General features: G+C 36.0%; 1 protein-coding gene across 1 annotated transcript in view; it reads left to right on the top strand.

Annotated features, from left to right (window-relative positions):
- The first annotated feature begins 1,651 nt into the window (after nucleotides 1–1,651).
- LOC135694172 (FERRY endosomal RAB5 effector complex subunit 3-like) overlaps nucleotides 1,652–17,399 on the top strand; it is an 18,022-nt gene continuing 2,274 nt past the window's right edge. Inside the window, exons 1-10 of the mRNA XM_065212865.2 lie at nucleotides 1,652–2,007; nucleotides 7,561–7,891; nucleotides 9,466–9,565; nucleotides 9,934–10,177; nucleotides 11,778–11,862; nucleotides 12,605–12,726; nucleotides 13,031–13,225; nucleotides 13,796–13,998; nucleotides 15,271–15,328; nucleotides 16,770–16,837. Coding sequence (XP_065068937.2) covers nucleotides 1,815–2,007; nucleotides 7,561–7,891; nucleotides 9,466–9,565; nucleotides 9,934–10,177; nucleotides 11,778–11,862; nucleotides 12,605–12,726; nucleotides 13,031–13,225; nucleotides 13,796–13,998; nucleotides 15,271–15,328; nucleotides 16,770–16,837 — 1,599 coding nt within the window. The 5' untranslated portion in view covers nucleotides 1,652–1,814. The remainder of the gene's footprint in view (nucleotides 2,008–7,560; nucleotides 7,892–9,465; nucleotides 9,566–9,933; nucleotides 10,178–11,777; nucleotides 11,863–12,604; nucleotides 12,727–13,030; nucleotides 13,226–13,795; nucleotides 13,999–15,270; nucleotides 15,329–16,769; nucleotides 16,838–17,399) is intronic.

The following is a 17,399-nucleotide window of genomic DNA, read 5'->3' as shown; positions in this document are numbered from 1 at the left end:
GGGTTAAAGTTCGGATTAGACACCATTTCATAAAATTATTTGAAAGGTGCAAGGAGTTTTGATTTACTGAAATGATAAGAAATGCTAGGAGGAAGATGCTGAGAGATTGTGTCCCTATCTGAAGAAAATTATGTTGCATAAGCTTAAATATCAAACAACAACACCAGAAAGTTGGTTAAAACTATGGAATAGATTACAGCCTGAGAACATCTAATTCATAGAAAGCTTACGTTATTGAAAATTGCTTCAAAAAGTTTATTTTCCAGCAAACTGGAAGCTTCAAAATTCGAAAGTTTTCTTTTCCTTCGGTGGCAACCTTGGTGCCACCTCAAACAGTGTTGTTAAATTCTGGGCACTAAAGGTTTGGGAGGTATAAGTCAACACAATGTATCTAGAATGAGCCTGGTACCCGGGGTAGATAGATAACTGAGGAGCGCCATTTTATTCATTTACCCCCCCCCCCCCCCTGCGATCTCATAACCAGCACGCCACTGATGGTACGCTGTTTACATACTAAGGTTTGGTTTCAGAAGAGCTAGAATATCTAATCCTAGATAAATAAAGACCCTGAATTTGAACTTTCTGGCATAAAAAATTGATAGTACTGCAGTGTAAGTCAAGGGCATTGCAAAATTTCATGTCAACTCAGACAAAAATCTGTTTCATCCATGCATATTTCATATTATGCATCATTTGAAAACGAAAAAACCTTCAATATTCTCATAGGATGTTGAATAATATATACAACATATTTTTCAACAGCTACATTAAGACCACTTCATGTTTCTGCATGACGAAGACATATGCAATGATCCGAACGACACAACCGTCTGTGCAAGCGATATTGACGCAAAAGATTGCAGGGCCGTAAATCTCCCATGTCAATTGGGGGGAGGGGGTCAGCAGAGTGAATGAATATAAAGTGTGCAGTGGGTCATGGCACCACAAAGCAATTTATAGTATGGGTTATGGAAACAGTTTGAGGGGCAAACAACTCAAAAAAGCAACAACAAAAAAGATTTTTGATTTAGTAAGGTTTTTTCTATATAAGGTATTTACAGACATTTCTTAGCACGTTGACTTTTTTATAATTGAGTTGATAACATTTTTCAGAGACAAGTTGAAGAAATTAAAACTGGGAGTTGAGAATCACGTTTAATGACGTAGGAGAAACCACCATGGCTGGGGCCGACGCGAAAGAAAAGTTTTGAAATCATACCTTCTAAATGAGTAAAATAGCATCTCCCAGACCAAGCTTATCAAAATACTATACCGTTTAGAAAGTGCATTATCTTTAATATACAAAAGCAAGATGAGCAGCACTAACTTTTCATAAAGGATAATAAATTTCAGGTTTTGGAATGATCGCCTTGCTGTTCTTGAAAAAAATTGAATCAAATCGTCATCATTTTGGCTCATCATCCAAACGAATTTGGTTTCAATATTAAAATTATTTATCTAAAGAGAGCTCTCTTCAGTTTTCACCAGCAGAGTACTCCTTTCTTCAGAATAAAAGGGGCAGACAATTACAAATTGAAATTTGTCTTCTATAGCGTGAATGGAGATAGAATCGCGGACATAGAATCGCGATATCTGTAGATTCTTTTCTCTTTGGAGGTAGGTAGGCGTTTTGCCATACAGCTGATGAGATAAGTCTCGTTTCGGTTCAGAAACAATATGGCTTCCGCGATTCGAAAGACTCGATAGTGGTCTGCTTGAAGAAATGCTAATGGCACTGGGGAAAGAGGCTCACTTTTCAATACTTTATAATCTTGTTTAAATAATATTAAAGTTTTTCTTTTTAAACGTCAGTGATGTCTTCAGATGACTCTGTCTCCCTGACAGAACATTCTTTCGTAAAAACCGAAGTATTCGTGTTCAAATTTCGCCAGCACGGGAAAGACCATGTCCTCAATGTTCCAGTCCAAATACCATTGGAAACTACTGTGAAAGAACTTGCTTATAGGATTATCAACTGTCACTCAATAAGCTGTTACGTTGAGGATGGTAAGAATAGATAGGCCTATTCGCTTTTCGTTTTCAGCCATTACATGATGAATATTCATGTTCGTTCAGTTCAGTTCAGTTCATTTCATTTTTAAAATCCGTACATACAGATCTTTTAAAATACAGCAACAGGTTACAAAAGATAAAATAAATTACATACAATGAGAGAAATAGAGAACAAGGAAAAAATATAGATAATTTTACAAAAAAACGAGATTGAGATTTGCATGCAGGAATTTCTTAAAGGTGGAACTCTCACAATAGATCGACTAATCGAGAAGAGAGCACCCCCTGTGGTAAAAATCTATAAATTTAACATTTACACCACAGGCTGCCTAGGAGGGAGCCATAGGGCCAACGAGAACAACTGCCACACAGCTGCTCCCTCCGAAAAGAGAATAGCAAAGACTGCCAGACAGCCATCCCCATCCACCCCACACCCCCACACAAAGCCTATAGTGACATATTCATAGTCTATTGTATTGTACAAAATATTCTATTGTTGGTATTTGGTGGAAAATAGATGCAATTTTAGTTTCTGGTGAAAATTTGTCAATGTAGCAGATTGTTTGATGACACAGGGGATGTTGTTCCAGGACTTGGCACCTGCATATCTAACTGATCTTAAACCATATTGCAGGGTGTTTTCTTGAGTCATAAGAATATCACCTTTGGAGGCTTGTTGTGTATCATAATGATTAGGGATGTACCGGATATCTGGTAGGCCGGATTATCCGGCCCCGGATAATCCGGCGCCAGATCGCTGATTTTTTGAAAATCCGGTTCCGGCTGGATTTGTTTCCGAAATTCGGCCAGTTGCCGGATTTTCCAGAATTTTAATCATAACTAAGAACATTTGCAAAAACAAAGTCAGACTCTCTTCATACTGTGATTAAAAATGGATTTTCCAGAACTAAACAAGATCAACGATAAAACAAGCGCCTTGAAAACAGATTTGAAATGATAGTGCTCGTCATCACGAAACAGGAAGACACGAATTTGGTCCAGGGTTGCCAGATTGGCTTTTTCGGCCAAATTTTTCATTTTTGGTTTTTAGATTTAGATTGCCTGGAAAAATTGTTTTTTACTTACCCTGTTGGCCTTTTCAGCAGAACGTCTAAAATTAATGAGTAATAACTACATTCATGGAATCATTAGTAGTTAACTACAAAGTGTTAACCAAATTTCAAATTTCATCACCTAACCTAAATATTATCTTGATATTAGCAAAGGGTTTTGGAAAAAAGTAAGATTCTTATCTAAGTTAAGAAATTATCTAACAGGCACAAGCGTAGAAATATAACCAGTGCCTGCTCGATGGCTTCCTGAGAGAGTTTTTGATTTGGCCTTTTTATGAGCATTTTGGCTTAAATTGCTCACCAGTCTAGCCTTTGTTTGTAAATTCAATCTGGTAACCCTGAATAGGTCTCTTTGATCTTCTCGCTATGCATTTTTTCGCAAAGTGGTTCAAAACTTTTTATTACTGAAAAATCCATAAATGGTCAGATTATCCGGTAAAATCTGGCCGGATATTCTACGAAGAAATCCGGTAAATCCGGTTCCGGCCGGATTCTGAAAATCCTGATCCGGTACACCCCTAATAATGATGAACAGATGTCAAAATTGCAAAAAATATTAATATTCTTTGCATGAATATTAAAAGAGGAAAATCTTTTTTGGAAAGTTCAACAGACTCATCAAAAGAATTCGATCAGCCTTATCACTGTCATAGATTCTCATCATATTCAAAAGTATTATGCATCCAGTGCAATGAATCATTTAATATTAGTTCCATTGAACTTCTGGTGCAACCATTTTTCAACAGAATTGTACTAAGAAAGAATGTTCACATAAGAACCATCTATTAACTTTATTAGATAGGAACATTTTCAGACGGAAAAGTAACATTGAAGGTTCTTACAGGTGACTATTTTCACCAGCTTCTAGAAATCTAGAAGCTAATTACTATACAGTAAATCCCCGCATATAAGAACCTACTTTTTTGAGGTTCAGGCTGAAGTAGGTTCTTATTGGCAAGGTACTTGGATTAATTTCAGGGTTTGAAGGTTCTTATTCAAAGGATCCCTTATTTCAAATTTTAGGATTCATTATCAAAGGATGCATTCAACCCTGTTTTTTCCTTTTGGCAATGTTATTAATGCAACATTACAAAGATAAAGATATATAAAAAATCTGGGAGTAAAAATGGACCATTGAAAACTCTATTTTTTGCCCTTGGGAAAAGAACCTATTATATTTTATCACACTGTAACAGGTTCTTAATTACAAGGTGCATAATTTAGGAAAAACAGCCTCTAGGTTCTTATTTTTGTAGGTTCTTATATGCGGGGATTTACTGTATATCTCCAGCTTCTAGAAATGTCCCAATGAGATTCATGACCAAACTTTAATCTAGAGAAGGGCCTATGCCACAGGTGGGTCAGTGGGCCATGGCCTCCCCATTTTTCACTAAATATGATATTAAAATTGGCATTAAACATTCCTTTTCATAAGTCTTTAGATAACAACAAAATTCTTTGAACCAAAGTTTACAAGTAAAGCGGCATCAGCAAAATTATTGCCACAATTGGGGCAGGGGGGTGATTTTTTTACTTTGGTGGCCCCTTCGGTTAGGATCAGTGGTCCAGGCCCTGTAGAGTGGGAAGAGATGCCAGCTATCTGTAATTCCAGGTATACGAATCAAAAGATGTGGTCACATTGAGAGAAGGAACCAGGACACTGCTGGATAAGCAAAGCTTCACAGTGTCCTGAAAACTACCTTCAGATGCTAAAGCTAAGTTATAAACAGTACCCAAAGTGTTTGTAATTTCTACAAAACCGTATGATCCTGCTATAAGCATCAGTGATTTTTGGGACTGCAGGGCCTGGGGACAAAGGCATTAGTGGGGCCCTTGCTCTTTATAATCCCCATCTTTTTTCTTAGGTGTGGGGCCCCTTTTGGCTACCTAGAAGCCTGGGGTCTGAGGCCATTGCCCCCTGGATCCCTCTTGAAACTGCCACTGGCTATAAGGTACTTTTGTGTAAGGTAATACAAAATGTAAACAAGTGGTAATGGTGATCTTTAACGAACTCCAAGAAAGATTAAACCAAATATAAACATTCAGTGCTTCATTTATGTATTGTATGTACATCACAAGGGTCATTTAGGCGTTATTGCTGAATGGTCACAAAATGTTGTTCCAAACCTTTTTTAAAATTGCTTTTACTAGCCAGGGGATGAACCAAGGGCTTTGTGATCCATCTAATTCCAATACTAAGTACCTATAGTATTCCTAAAATTCAAGGTGCAATTGATCTTATATTGCATTTTTCGGTTAAGCTTACCTATGTTCCTCTATTCGATATACATATACCAGCTTTAAAACATCTATGTTACTTGCATGGGTCACAAAAGGTGACTGGAAATGTGTTAATTGATGAAAAATTGATTCCTCACAATACTGTTTTGCGCGAGTGATCAAACACTGGCATAATTGGGTTTGGGCATGTGCTGATCAAACAATCCTGAGTGGTCGCTTGCATCAAACAAAAAGTCCTGCCTATTTTATGTATTGAACCACCTCAAGGGACGGAAAATGACACATGAATTATCAAAATTTATTGTTATTCAAATTCTTCCTGTTTTTGAGAGGCAAATAGGATTTGATTGGAAGGAAAATGACCACCAATCAAAGCTTCAGTCTAAAAATAGAGTTTTTGTTCAAAATTTACAGGTAGCAAATATCATATAATGGTTACAAATTTTGATATTTTGACAGGTAATTGCGGACCTTTGAAGCCACTTTCAGCCTTCTTGAAAGGGTCTCATATATTTGGGCAACGTATTCTTGTTAATATAGAGACACATCTGAACAACTCCCCAGTTAATGATTCTCTTGTTTTTGGAGATCCATTTGGATCGTTGTTTATAATGTTTTTTATATGAGGGCAAACATTTTCAGTGATATTCAAATCTGGACTTGATGGTAGGCATAGAAAAACTTTAACTCTTCTTGTTTGGCACTAAATCTTACTTAAAGTGGTTTTTTTAAAGATAACTTTACATTTTGTATTTTTGTAGAACACTCTTTAAAATTTGCCTGGAAAAATTTGAGCTGCAAAACCTTGCTCTAGTATTGTGTCTTTCTGTTCCTTAGCATAAATGTCGTGAAATGCAAAAGACAAATTTATCCCTGCCACCATCAATTTGTGACTCGCCTTTCATTTGACAATTTTTCCCCTTGAGGCATGGTCTATATTTCCACAAAGAAAATGGTCTATTTTTCTAAGGCATGGTCTATACTTTTCTATATTTCAAACTTTTTTATTATTAATATATATTTTTAACTATGTCTCCAATTGTGTCTTCAAAATTTTCTTTTTCAAAGTTTGCTACTAAGTATGCTTATTTCAATGTTTGATGTTATTGTAAAGTTGACAAAAAGTGTCTCTATTTAGAACAAGGTGGTGCAATAATTTTGACAGGGTTTTGAGAATGAGTGGCCTCTTTTTTCTCTAGTCATTTAAAACAAACTACTTATAACAACAAGTGAATTAACTACGTGCCATCCAGGGAAAAGGCCTATTGTCAGCGAGTTCCCACTATGTATGGCACTTACAATTTAATTTGAATGATTCCAAAAGTAACTGTTAGAGAGAGACAGCCCAGGAGCAAACAATTCATTACCATTATGTTTTGTAGCAAAAGTTGATGAGCAATATAATTCAGCAATGTTCAGCTATTGGCAATATATGTTTGCTTCCATTCTGATAACTATGAAATGGATTGACTTCTCATGAGCTGGTGCTACTTGTGGAAGCAAACATTCAATGATTTGTCTTCTTAAGAAATGTGAGTAAAAGAAACAGACATAGACCCAGTCAAATAAACGTGATTAGGGGGTCTTCAAAAATCCTTTAAAATAATGCTGAACCACAGTTTTATACTAAATTAATTAGGTGTCAAAGTAAACAATTCAACTTGAATCTCAGATATTTTGGAAGTGTACTTAGTTTTAAAATTTACATATTTATACTCATTGGTGCTGTTCTTATATGCCCAAGATTTTGGTTAAGCTGGATATATTGAGCTGGATGGTTTTGTCCAACTCTCTAGGAAATGCTGTTTCTCAGTCATTTTTAGAGAGTGGCGAAATGGAGAATGGCTGTTGCGAAAGCCCCTATGTAGCCTTTCTTCCAGAAAAGGCTGACTTGCAAAGTCATGATAAAAAATTTCTAGTTTTTCTTTGATATAGCAAGTCTGAGGAGCTAAAGCAATCTTATTAACTTGTTAGAACAACGTAAGAAAACAAAATATGCTTTCAACATGACTGTAACCATTCAAAGTTTTTGGAAAAAAGCTGGGCATTGCGGTCATTGAAAATTCATATTCAGTTAGAAGGTAGATAGTCATAGTTAAGCCTAAAAGTCCATTTTTGCAGTTTGGGCATATTCCTTTACAATGCTTAGCTAACTCTTTTATTCTGCATGATTGTGTTCTGTATGAAATAATGGCAATATTTAACGACCTATGTGAATCTTTTTACTTTTAAGATCTTGAACTTGCACTGGAAAGGTTTGTAGCTGCAAAAAGAAAGGACTTGCGGAATCAACTTGACCATGCAGTGATAAAATCAATCAAAGAGGCACCTGATTCAGTTGCTGAAATAGTTGACTCATGGAAAAAAGCTTATTCCAAAGAATATGTCAAATATCAAGACCAAGATGATAAAAATGGAGATGAAATAGAATTTGCAAACATTTATCATGCATTGATACATTCTCCAGCTCTTGACACACTTCTTCAACTTGAACACAGCTATTCTGTCGCAGTCAAAGATCTATGTGAGCAAAGAGACATGGCTTTGGAAAAGTTGCAGAAAAGGTGAGTCTACCTTACCTTTTTTGTTTTGATAAGAGTTATTATTTTTAAGTCGCAAGTAGTATTTGGAAAAGAACAGATTTCTTTCATTCTCTAAAATGCCAACTTTGAGTTGATTTCTTGAATCCTTTGCAAACAATGTATCTTTCATGAAGAGAAGGCAGATTTCAAAGAATGATTGCAAGCTGTGCTGCAAGGCAGTTTTTGAAATTCTTACCATTGGCTACATACAATACCTTTTATATTTTCCATGGGCCATAGCTCTCCTTCTTGAGGAGCTCAGCGACTGGCCTTGTAAGGGGCTTTGCCTGCAATATACTATGTAAATGAAATGACGTCATTTCTATGCTGGAGCCTAAAGAGCTCTTTCGGACAAATTTATAATTGCTCTGCCAAGGGGGCAAGTTGCTAATGAAACTATAACGGCTTGAGCATTTCTTTAGCATTATTGTTCATTTTAATGTCAAATACTTATCCACAATCAAACTACTTTGTTTTAAGGTGACAAGAACCATTGATAAGAGAGAGGGAGAAGGAAAAATTTGTTCCACCATTGATTTGAAATGCCTATCCAAAACCCCAAATATTTGCCACTATTACTTATATTTCTGTTGATTAAAAGGGTTTAAGTTCTGTAGCTTGTACCATCACCAACCATGAAAAGGTTTACCACCATTTTAACCTAACTTGGTGAAGGGATTTAGTTGTCATTTTACATGATTTCCAAAAAGAAATACATTACTCAAGCAAGCTCATTTCCCAAATGGGATTCATGTTTCTTGTCAACAAAGAAGGTTGGATAGATGATGAACTTCAGTTAGATTTGATAAAGACTGTTTGGGCAAATTTTGATGGTCTCTTTGATAGGCAATATAGTTTTTGTATTCCTTCAGAGGTTGATGGAAGCGAATTAAACAAGGCTGAACAGGATGAACTTTTTACACTGTCCGTAGAGGAAGATTTTGGTGATTTTGAAGATTTTATACAAATGAAACTGTTTCATAAAGTCGATTAAAATAAGTCAGTTTATTCAATTAAAAGTTGGTTTGGTATGTAGTTTTGTTTATTTTAGCCTAATTTTGTTTATTTTTTCCTCGATTTATTCAGCAGCTTGTTAAGCTGTTTTCTTGTTTTGATAATGCGACCTTTCTAAATTAAGTACAATATTAAGCGTTAATTGAATCGTTGAATTAAATAAAAAATTAACCTCTTTTGCAGACTTGCATTAGCGTTAATGACTCGAAACGTCGTTATTTTAAATTCGCTTTTTTCCCTCTTACAATTTCATATTTTCAAGTTATATTTTCACATTATATTATATAACACGCAAGCGGAAGGGGCAGATTTTCTTGTATCCACTTATTTTGCCAGACTAGTGCCTTTTCAAAACTCTTTGACTTTAGAGCCAATAAGGTGTCTTTTCACGATTTTATGGAACGAATCATTACGATGTCCCTTTCATCGTATGCCTTTGGCAGTGTTTTTGCATGCTTGTCATGGAATCAGTCCTTTATTTTTAAAGTTTGCACGCAGGCTACTTTTTGCCAGTTTTTATGTTAATGTCAAATACTTTTTAGACATGAAACAGACATGGAATCGTTAATCAGGAGTATTGGAGTCTCGGCAACTGATGCTGATGTAAATAATCTTTCCAGCAGACAGTTGGAAGAACATCAGGTAAACCTTAGGGATCATTTTCGCTATTTGATACAACTTATAGGCATTGATCCAGAATGGACAGCTAAAATGCTCCTTGGTCATTTCCAGATTTCATATTATATCTTTTGTATTGCAATATTTGTTTTTGCTGGTTTACCAACACAACATAAAGTTGTTACATAAGAAATATTCTGCATAAATTTACCAATATCCTGTCTAGATCAATTTTGTTCTGCTGAGATAGCAAATTTCCTCATTTGGCAGGATCTTTTACAATTGGGTTGCCAACTTTTTACTTAATCATGCTCTTTTTTATGTGTCCCTTTTCTACTTGGCTTCAAAGGCTTGGGTGTAAAAGTGTTTAGTCAAACTATTTTAATTCACAGATTCAAGAAACATATTGGTCAAGTACGTTATCAGACCTTCAAGAAATCCAAAAGAGAGAATATAGGGAATGGGTTACAACAGTTTATGAAAATATGATATCAAAGGAAAATCCACATTCTAAAGAAATCTATGAAAATATTATCAGGCAGCCAATCGCGCCAGGGCAAGCAGATCGAAATATGGATTATCATATTGTCCAAGAAGATACTGTGAAGATGGAAGAAAGTTTCACTATTCATCTTGGTAATTGACGTCTTTTTGCTCCTTGATCTGCTCATTTATCCAAAAGAATCAATCGTCAGACTCTGCCTGACTTTAACTTATCGCAATGAACAGAACTTGAACAATTGATTAAATGTTTATCGATTAATTTCAAATAAGTAAATTAACCATTACAATCAGCATTGTTTTAACAAGTCCATAGCCATTAGAGTTGACTGCTACCTCCCCAGTCCCCACTCAATCAATGCTGGTGCTCCACACGGTTCTGTCATACCTCCTGTTTTATTCATTCTTTTCATGAATGATCTGCTAACCTCCACTGCTACAAGTAGTCATTCGTTTGCAGACGACACTATCTGAGCTCTTCATTTTCATTTGATTCTCCACATATTTGTACTCTCAACACCCCCCCCCCCCCCTCCCCCGCTTCAAAGCAACCTTTCAGCCTCACTTCATTGACGATCTTGCAAAAGTGGAAAACTGGGGGTAAAGCCAACAAAGCCAGTTTAATCAAACCAAAAACTTTCCTCCCATCTTCATGAATCAAACCAAAAACTTTCCTCCCGTCTCCATCGATGGTACTGATTTAGACAATTCTGCCTGTTTTTTCTAAACTAAATTGAAAATCTCACATTTCTTCTATCGCTAAACACTCCTCCCAAAAACTTGGATTCCTCTTTAGAGCACGTTTATTCTTCTCACTATCTCAACTCTTAACAGTTTACAAGTCCCAAACCCGTTCTTCTATGGAGTACTGCTCCCATATTTCTCGTGGTTCTCCTAAATCTTTATTGGGCCTTCTGAACAAAGTCCAATCTGAAGCCATTCCTTTCAAGAGATCAAAAATAAGGTCCCAGGTCCCGTGAGACATACACAAAATACTAGACATGCTTCCAGTGCTCACTCTTTCTAAGTCTCTTTGCATAACGCACGAACTCAATCCCACAACTCTTCCTTCCTCAATAGAACTTGTAAACTTTACCCCCTTCCTGTTTCCCATACTCTTACAACCTGTCTTTATTCAAAACAAAAATGAACAAACTTGATCTTCCTCTCTCGCGTCCTAATCCTTTCTCCCTTTTCTTTTTTAGGGCCTGGCTATAGGCCATGAGCCTTTCCCTAACATCATCAACTTAGAAAAAAAAGGGTTTTATTTGTGTCTTGTAAGTTAAATAACTTTGTTGAGTTAAAAAATTTGATCAATATTCCTGCAAGCAATTAAGGAATCATCATTACTAAAAAACTTTTCTGTAAACGAGAATCGCAACGCCTTCGTCAGGTTTTCTGCTTAAATTAAGCTCTGCATGAAATCTTTCTAATATTATCTGAGACATCTTTTTATGGGTGATATTCATACATTTCTTGGTAAGACATGACATGAAGGAAGAAAATAAAAATTGGTTTCAAAATTCAGGCATACGTTGGCCTGCTATTAGATATTTTTCTGAATGTCAATGTTTGCTTCAACTTTGTTTCATTACTAAGTCAAAATTTGCCTTGCTTGACCGCTTTTAAATTAGTGCGATAAATTCTTTGCATGTTCAGTTCTGTTTCGACACCGCTCAATATCTATGAATTTCATTCTGACAAGATTTATGCATAACAGTAAAACTTTTTTCAGGACATCAGATGAAGACCATGCACAATATCAGGATGATATGTGGTGATATTTTGAGCCTATGTCGCCATACAACTACTTTTGTTGGGTAATACCTAAGCATGCAATTTACTTTCGTGATGTTTTAAAATATGTTGCCTTTCAAAGTCACCACTTAGTCGGGCAAATGTTTTTCTTTGCTTTAATTAGCGTGTACAGTTCTGCCAATACGGTATTTAGCTTTTTATGGCAGATCGGTCAACAGTTATCTTCATTAAGATTTTAATAAATTTTTTTTCTGTATCTCTTACTCTTTCTACCTTTATTAATTGGGGTTTTAGCAGAAGTCCAATCAAGTGTTGCAAGAAGAAATGTATAGATAGGGTTGACACTAACATTGTATTGCACATGCTTCTTTGACATACCGTCAACGTAGGCTGATTGACATCTGGCTCAACCAGCACCATTCTTTTGTTATAACCTTTTAATTAAATTTCTAATAATCAATGCCAAGGATTAATTTTAATAATTAAAGTCAAAGAAATAGTTTTAATTAAAAGTGTTTCAAAATACGCTGTGTATGTTACACGAAGCCTGAATGGTCATATTTTATTACTGTGTTGTTGCAGACGACTGCTGGCAGCAATTGCCGCAATTCACCACAACATTTTTTGCTTATCAAAACGCTTAAACGGCATTAGTGTATGCAAAGACTAGCAACAGGATATATCAAAACATAGCCTAATCCGTTGCGAGGAAGTTTCTATATACAAACAGATCTTGCTATGTACTTGCAATCCGTCTAAAATCAGCGAGTTGTTTTTCAATGAAAAGTATACATTTATTCGTAGAGGCAACCTCGTCCCGCAACCGCAAAGATTGCAAACAGCAATGTCTCTCTACTCCCAGTCGTTGTCAGCTTTGGTTTTGCTGGTTGACGACCGAATTCAGTCGCAAATAGGAATTAAAAAGGGCAAGTGGATTTTTGTCTCCTTATACATAAAGATCAATTAGAGACTTTTAAACGTTGTTATAGCTTTACAGCACAACATTGGTTGTTAAAGCACAAAATTTTAGTGTTCATGTCAATTTTCTTAAAAATCGTTTTAATTTTTTCAGTAGCCGGATATTCTTCCTTGCCTAAATAACCTATTTATCGATGCTTTCGTCATTCTTACTGTTATATTCAAAGCCTTTGCGATTGAAAAGAAACAATTCATCGTCCTTGAAAAGAAACTTGATATTTTCTGTTTAATTAAAAGTTCTTATGATTGCAGAGTTTCGAAAGCAATGTATGCAGTCAACAGAGTTCCACTTTACAGATTTTGAAAAGCAGTTATGCTCTATTGAAAATGTGTTGACCAAGAGACCGAACAGAACAAGAACTGTTCGAACAACTTCAGTACTGCAACGAGCTGGATTCGACCAATCAGCTTCGTCGCCAGCTACTACTACGAACCTTCTTCAAACAGGTGATTTCTTTGGTTCATTTTCTCTATATGATTGAGGGTAAGGGTGAGCTTCTTTTTGAGAATGAATCCTTTGAGTGAATTTAAGATGGGTGACATACCCGTGTTATTAAATGCTAGAAATTTCAGCACCATCAAATAAGCACCAACTTTTTATCAGGGGACCCTTATAGCTTGAAATTTGTAGTTGAAACTAGAATTCTTATTTTTTGAAAAATTACGTACAAAATCTATGTTTTTTACGTAAGTTCGTAACAGCGGGAGTTTTTATGCAGCTTGTTCGTATCTTGTCTTGTCTTGTCTTGTCTTGTCTTGTCTTTTCTTGTCTTGTCTTGTCTTGTCTTGTCTTGTCTTGTCTTGTCTCGTCTCGTCTCGTCTCGTCTCGTCTCGTCTCGTCTCGTCTCGTCTCGTCTCGTCTCGTCTCGTCTCGTCTCGTCTCGTCTTGTCTTGTCTTGTATTATCTTGTCTTGTTTTTTCTTGTCTATTCTTGTCTATTCGTGTCTATTCTTGTCTTGTCTTGTCTCATTCAAATCAAAATGCCTGGAAGACGTTAGCTGCCTTTATTTTTTCTAGGTGACTTCTACGTCACGAGGCATTCAAACCTTGTGCAAGTGCACGTCGTTTTTCATCTGGTAACGGACGAGTCAGTCGTGAACACGAATATCACTTCAAGGCATCCCATCGTTATTGGCCTACGGAATATACTGCTTTCGGCGGCAACGCACAATATTACAACTTTGACTATACCACTGCTGCTGGTGCATGAGATGACGGAGGTATGCTACCTGGTTTTGAATGAAAGATCATAGTAATATAGTGGATTGTTTCATTGCATTTTAAGGCCTGCGAGGATAGCGTAGATTGCAGTAGAAGAGTAAGAGTAAGGGGCTAACTAAAATTAAGGCCGGGGCCAAGTTGTTTTTCATTCCTAAAATAAACTTACATTTGCAAGATAGCATTTGAAACAAATTTTGGATACACTAACAATTTGTGATTTCTATCCCCATTTCTTATCTGAATGAAATGAACTTGATCCTGACACTAGACTTCCACAGTTTGTCACTGTTTTTAAGAAGAAGCTTTTATCAATAATCAGAGTGCCGTAAAACTTTCTTTGGCATTCATGACCAAACAGTACTACCCTATCTCACTCGACTCAAGTTTGGTCTTGGCGAATTGGATTTTCACAAATTCAAGCACAATTTTCGGAATACCATGTATGCCCTACAAAAATTGGTATCGATGATACAGAACACTTTTTGCTGTTATCCCATTCCCTCACAGTACCACGTAGAGATCCTCTTGCTTGAGTTTTTGCCTTATTGCGACCAATTGGATATACAAACCTTCAAAATCATGTTCGAATGTAGAATTTATTTTATGGTGATAAAAATTTCCCGACGAACTAACTAAAATATGCTCCTGCTCACTCCACAAATCTGGTTGATTTGATAAGAAAATTTAATACTCCGTTATAAACCAAATTCGACCACCATGTCTTATTTAACTAAAGGTGGCTTACTTTTCTATGCCTTCGTTTGTTTTCTTTTAGTCGTATGTTTAATGTCAAGAGTTTTGATTTTAATCTCTATTTTCAAATGACCCCCGAGTAGACACAGCCTTCTGCGGTATCTCCCCAGGAGTATCGTAAAGTTGTATAGTAATTTGAAAAGTAGCATAGCTTATACATTTTTTTATAAGCTTTTACTGCATATAAAGAATCTGTAATGTATCTTTCGAATGCAAAAAGCTGCATCAAGCTACAAAGGCACCTTTTCGGCAATACACACTCACTATCAATTAGTGAAGAATTATGCACTTGTCCAGAAGCGGAATAACTAGAAATAGCTTCATTATTAAAATATTTTCATTAGAGACAGTTCTCATGAATTTCTGTATTTTCAGCCCTATGAAATATTTCCAACTACTTGATAAAAATTGAATTAAAGATGATGTTTCTCTTTCTATCTAGAGTGCAAATTATATTAAAATAATTCATGGATAAATTGAATATGCAGTGATATTGCATAATTTTTGCTGTTTTACAGAACATCACAATTCAATGGTGCATGAAACGAGCGGAGCTTATTCTCAAGTGTGTCAAAGGTAGGGAAGTTCTCGTATTGAAGTTTTGAAGTATTGAGATCCTGTTAAAAAGATTGAAATCTGTTTGTTTCTTATTTCTAGTTGTGTCCATTTGTCGTTTCTCGTCTTCGATATGATATGCATGTGCTGGTGTACATCTGTTTGGCTCTTTGATAAAGGGATTTGGTTGCTGGTTGCCTTTTGAGCTCTTACCTTGCATTTTAAGCCTATTAAAAGTCGTTTATCAATTATAGATTGAATATAGAGCTCATGATCGCATGATCTTTAATTAAAGCCGAATTAGTAAAGGATTTTCCTATCTAATAGGCCACCGCTAGTTGTTTGTTGCTCCGAGCATTTTTAATTTGAAACATTGAAAATTGGGAATTCCACAGGAAAAATTTGGAATTCCAAATTGAAAAATGGGAATTTGTGATGCTTAGGGGCCCAGGTGGAAATTACCTCTCCAAACCGATGTCAGTTGTGCTATCAAAGTATCACTTCAAACAATGATTTGTAGTAGACCAGAATAACCAAAGCTAATTGGCAAAAGGTATATAGCTATCTTAAAAGCTATTGAAGTTGATCAAGCTTTTGGGAGTTTTCACTAGCTGCGTCAATGCTGGCATTGAAACTTTTTTTGTGTAAGAAATATTTTTCACGGCATTTATCAGCATTGAAAAGCCTCACAGGAATGCTGTCACCATTGGTCTTTGTGAGTTGCATTGAGCAAGTGACATTGTCCAAGCATGACGCGTTTTTCAATTTTGTTGATGATTTTACAGCAATACCATTTTAGAAGACGAATGAACAGCGGTGCATTGTGTGTCTTTGTGTGTTTGCGCAGTCAGCGCAGTAGTTTGTCTGTTTGTGCAGTACAAAGGCCCGTCTTGATAATCTTTTTGCTTAGAAAACCTCTTTCGCAAATTACTCGAGAGACTAATATCATGATTGCCATTTTGTGAATCTGATACAGGTTCCTATCTGCTGCTTTACTGATGCTGTATCTGTAAGAAATTCCTGTAAACACATTCTAGGGTATTTTGCACATTGTATCTTTTCAAAATTGCATTTTCTGCCATGGGAGCTCTACGAGAAACCTTTTCAGAACCTTTGTTGTCATTATCCATTGTCACTTTTTATTGTAGTCATAATTCAGCATCCCAGGAAATCGCTTGTTTCAAAGCAACTTTGTTGAGCCGAAGAAACTAGAAAACTCTGGTTACCCCCATCCAGGGAACACATTTTATACAATTTCAGAATTCACGGTGTATAGTTCACGGTGAATAGTTAAAGGAAATATTTAGGGGTTTCTGTAAATGGTAACGCTTTTCTACTCTTTATAGTATTATAATCATACACTACTTTGCAAACAGTGATGTTAAAGGCTGTCAGGCTTCCCGTTAGTATTGAAACAAATTTCGGTCTTTGCTTTATAACGTATTGCATGTTATTTTTCGAGGCTTCATGATGGAAGGGCTCTGCTGGGACGGAGACGATTCAAGAACAATTCAATTCATCGTGCCAGAGGTACTTTAAATTGTATTGAGCAACTATCATTCGCGTGATTGTTGTCGTTTTTGTGTTGAGTTACCTATTTTGCATCGGATATTATCAATGAATTTGAGAAATACATCCAAAGCAATGAACCATGAATTTGAAACTATGAAAGAAACAAATGTGGATCTTGCAGAAACATCAAAAAATTTATTAGTAAACAGTGAAATTTTGTTACTTGTCTATCAATGAAAGGAGATTGAAGCTTGGCTGCCCAAAATCCATTAACATTATGATTTGGAGTATCTGTTTTCTGTTTGCGATTTAAAGGGTTCTTTTTCTGTGTATGATTAATCGATTCGCTGTTCGTCATTTAAAGGACCTGCTTTCTGTGTGTGATTTGAAAAATTAAATTTTTGCAAAGGGGTTAAAAGATCGACTTGGTGTTGATGATCGTAAGATTATGCTTTCTGTTTGTGATTTTAAGGCATCCATTTTCTTATTATGTTTTTCAAAGATTTGTTTTCTGTTACAGATTCTACTGACTCGTGTACTGTCTGTGGTTTAAGAAATTCATTTTGTGTCTGTGATAAGA

The sequence above is a fragment of the Rhopilema esculentum genome, chromosome 11 (genome assembly GCF_057945365.1).
Source record: "Rhopilema esculentum isolate cy_ngs chromosome 11, ASM5794536v1, whole genome shotgun sequence".
NCBI lineage: Eukaryota > Metazoa > Cnidaria > Scyphozoa > Rhizostomeae > Rhizostomatidae > Rhopilema > Rhopilema esculentum.
This window is presented reverse-complemented; position numbering and strand designations above follow the sequence as displayed.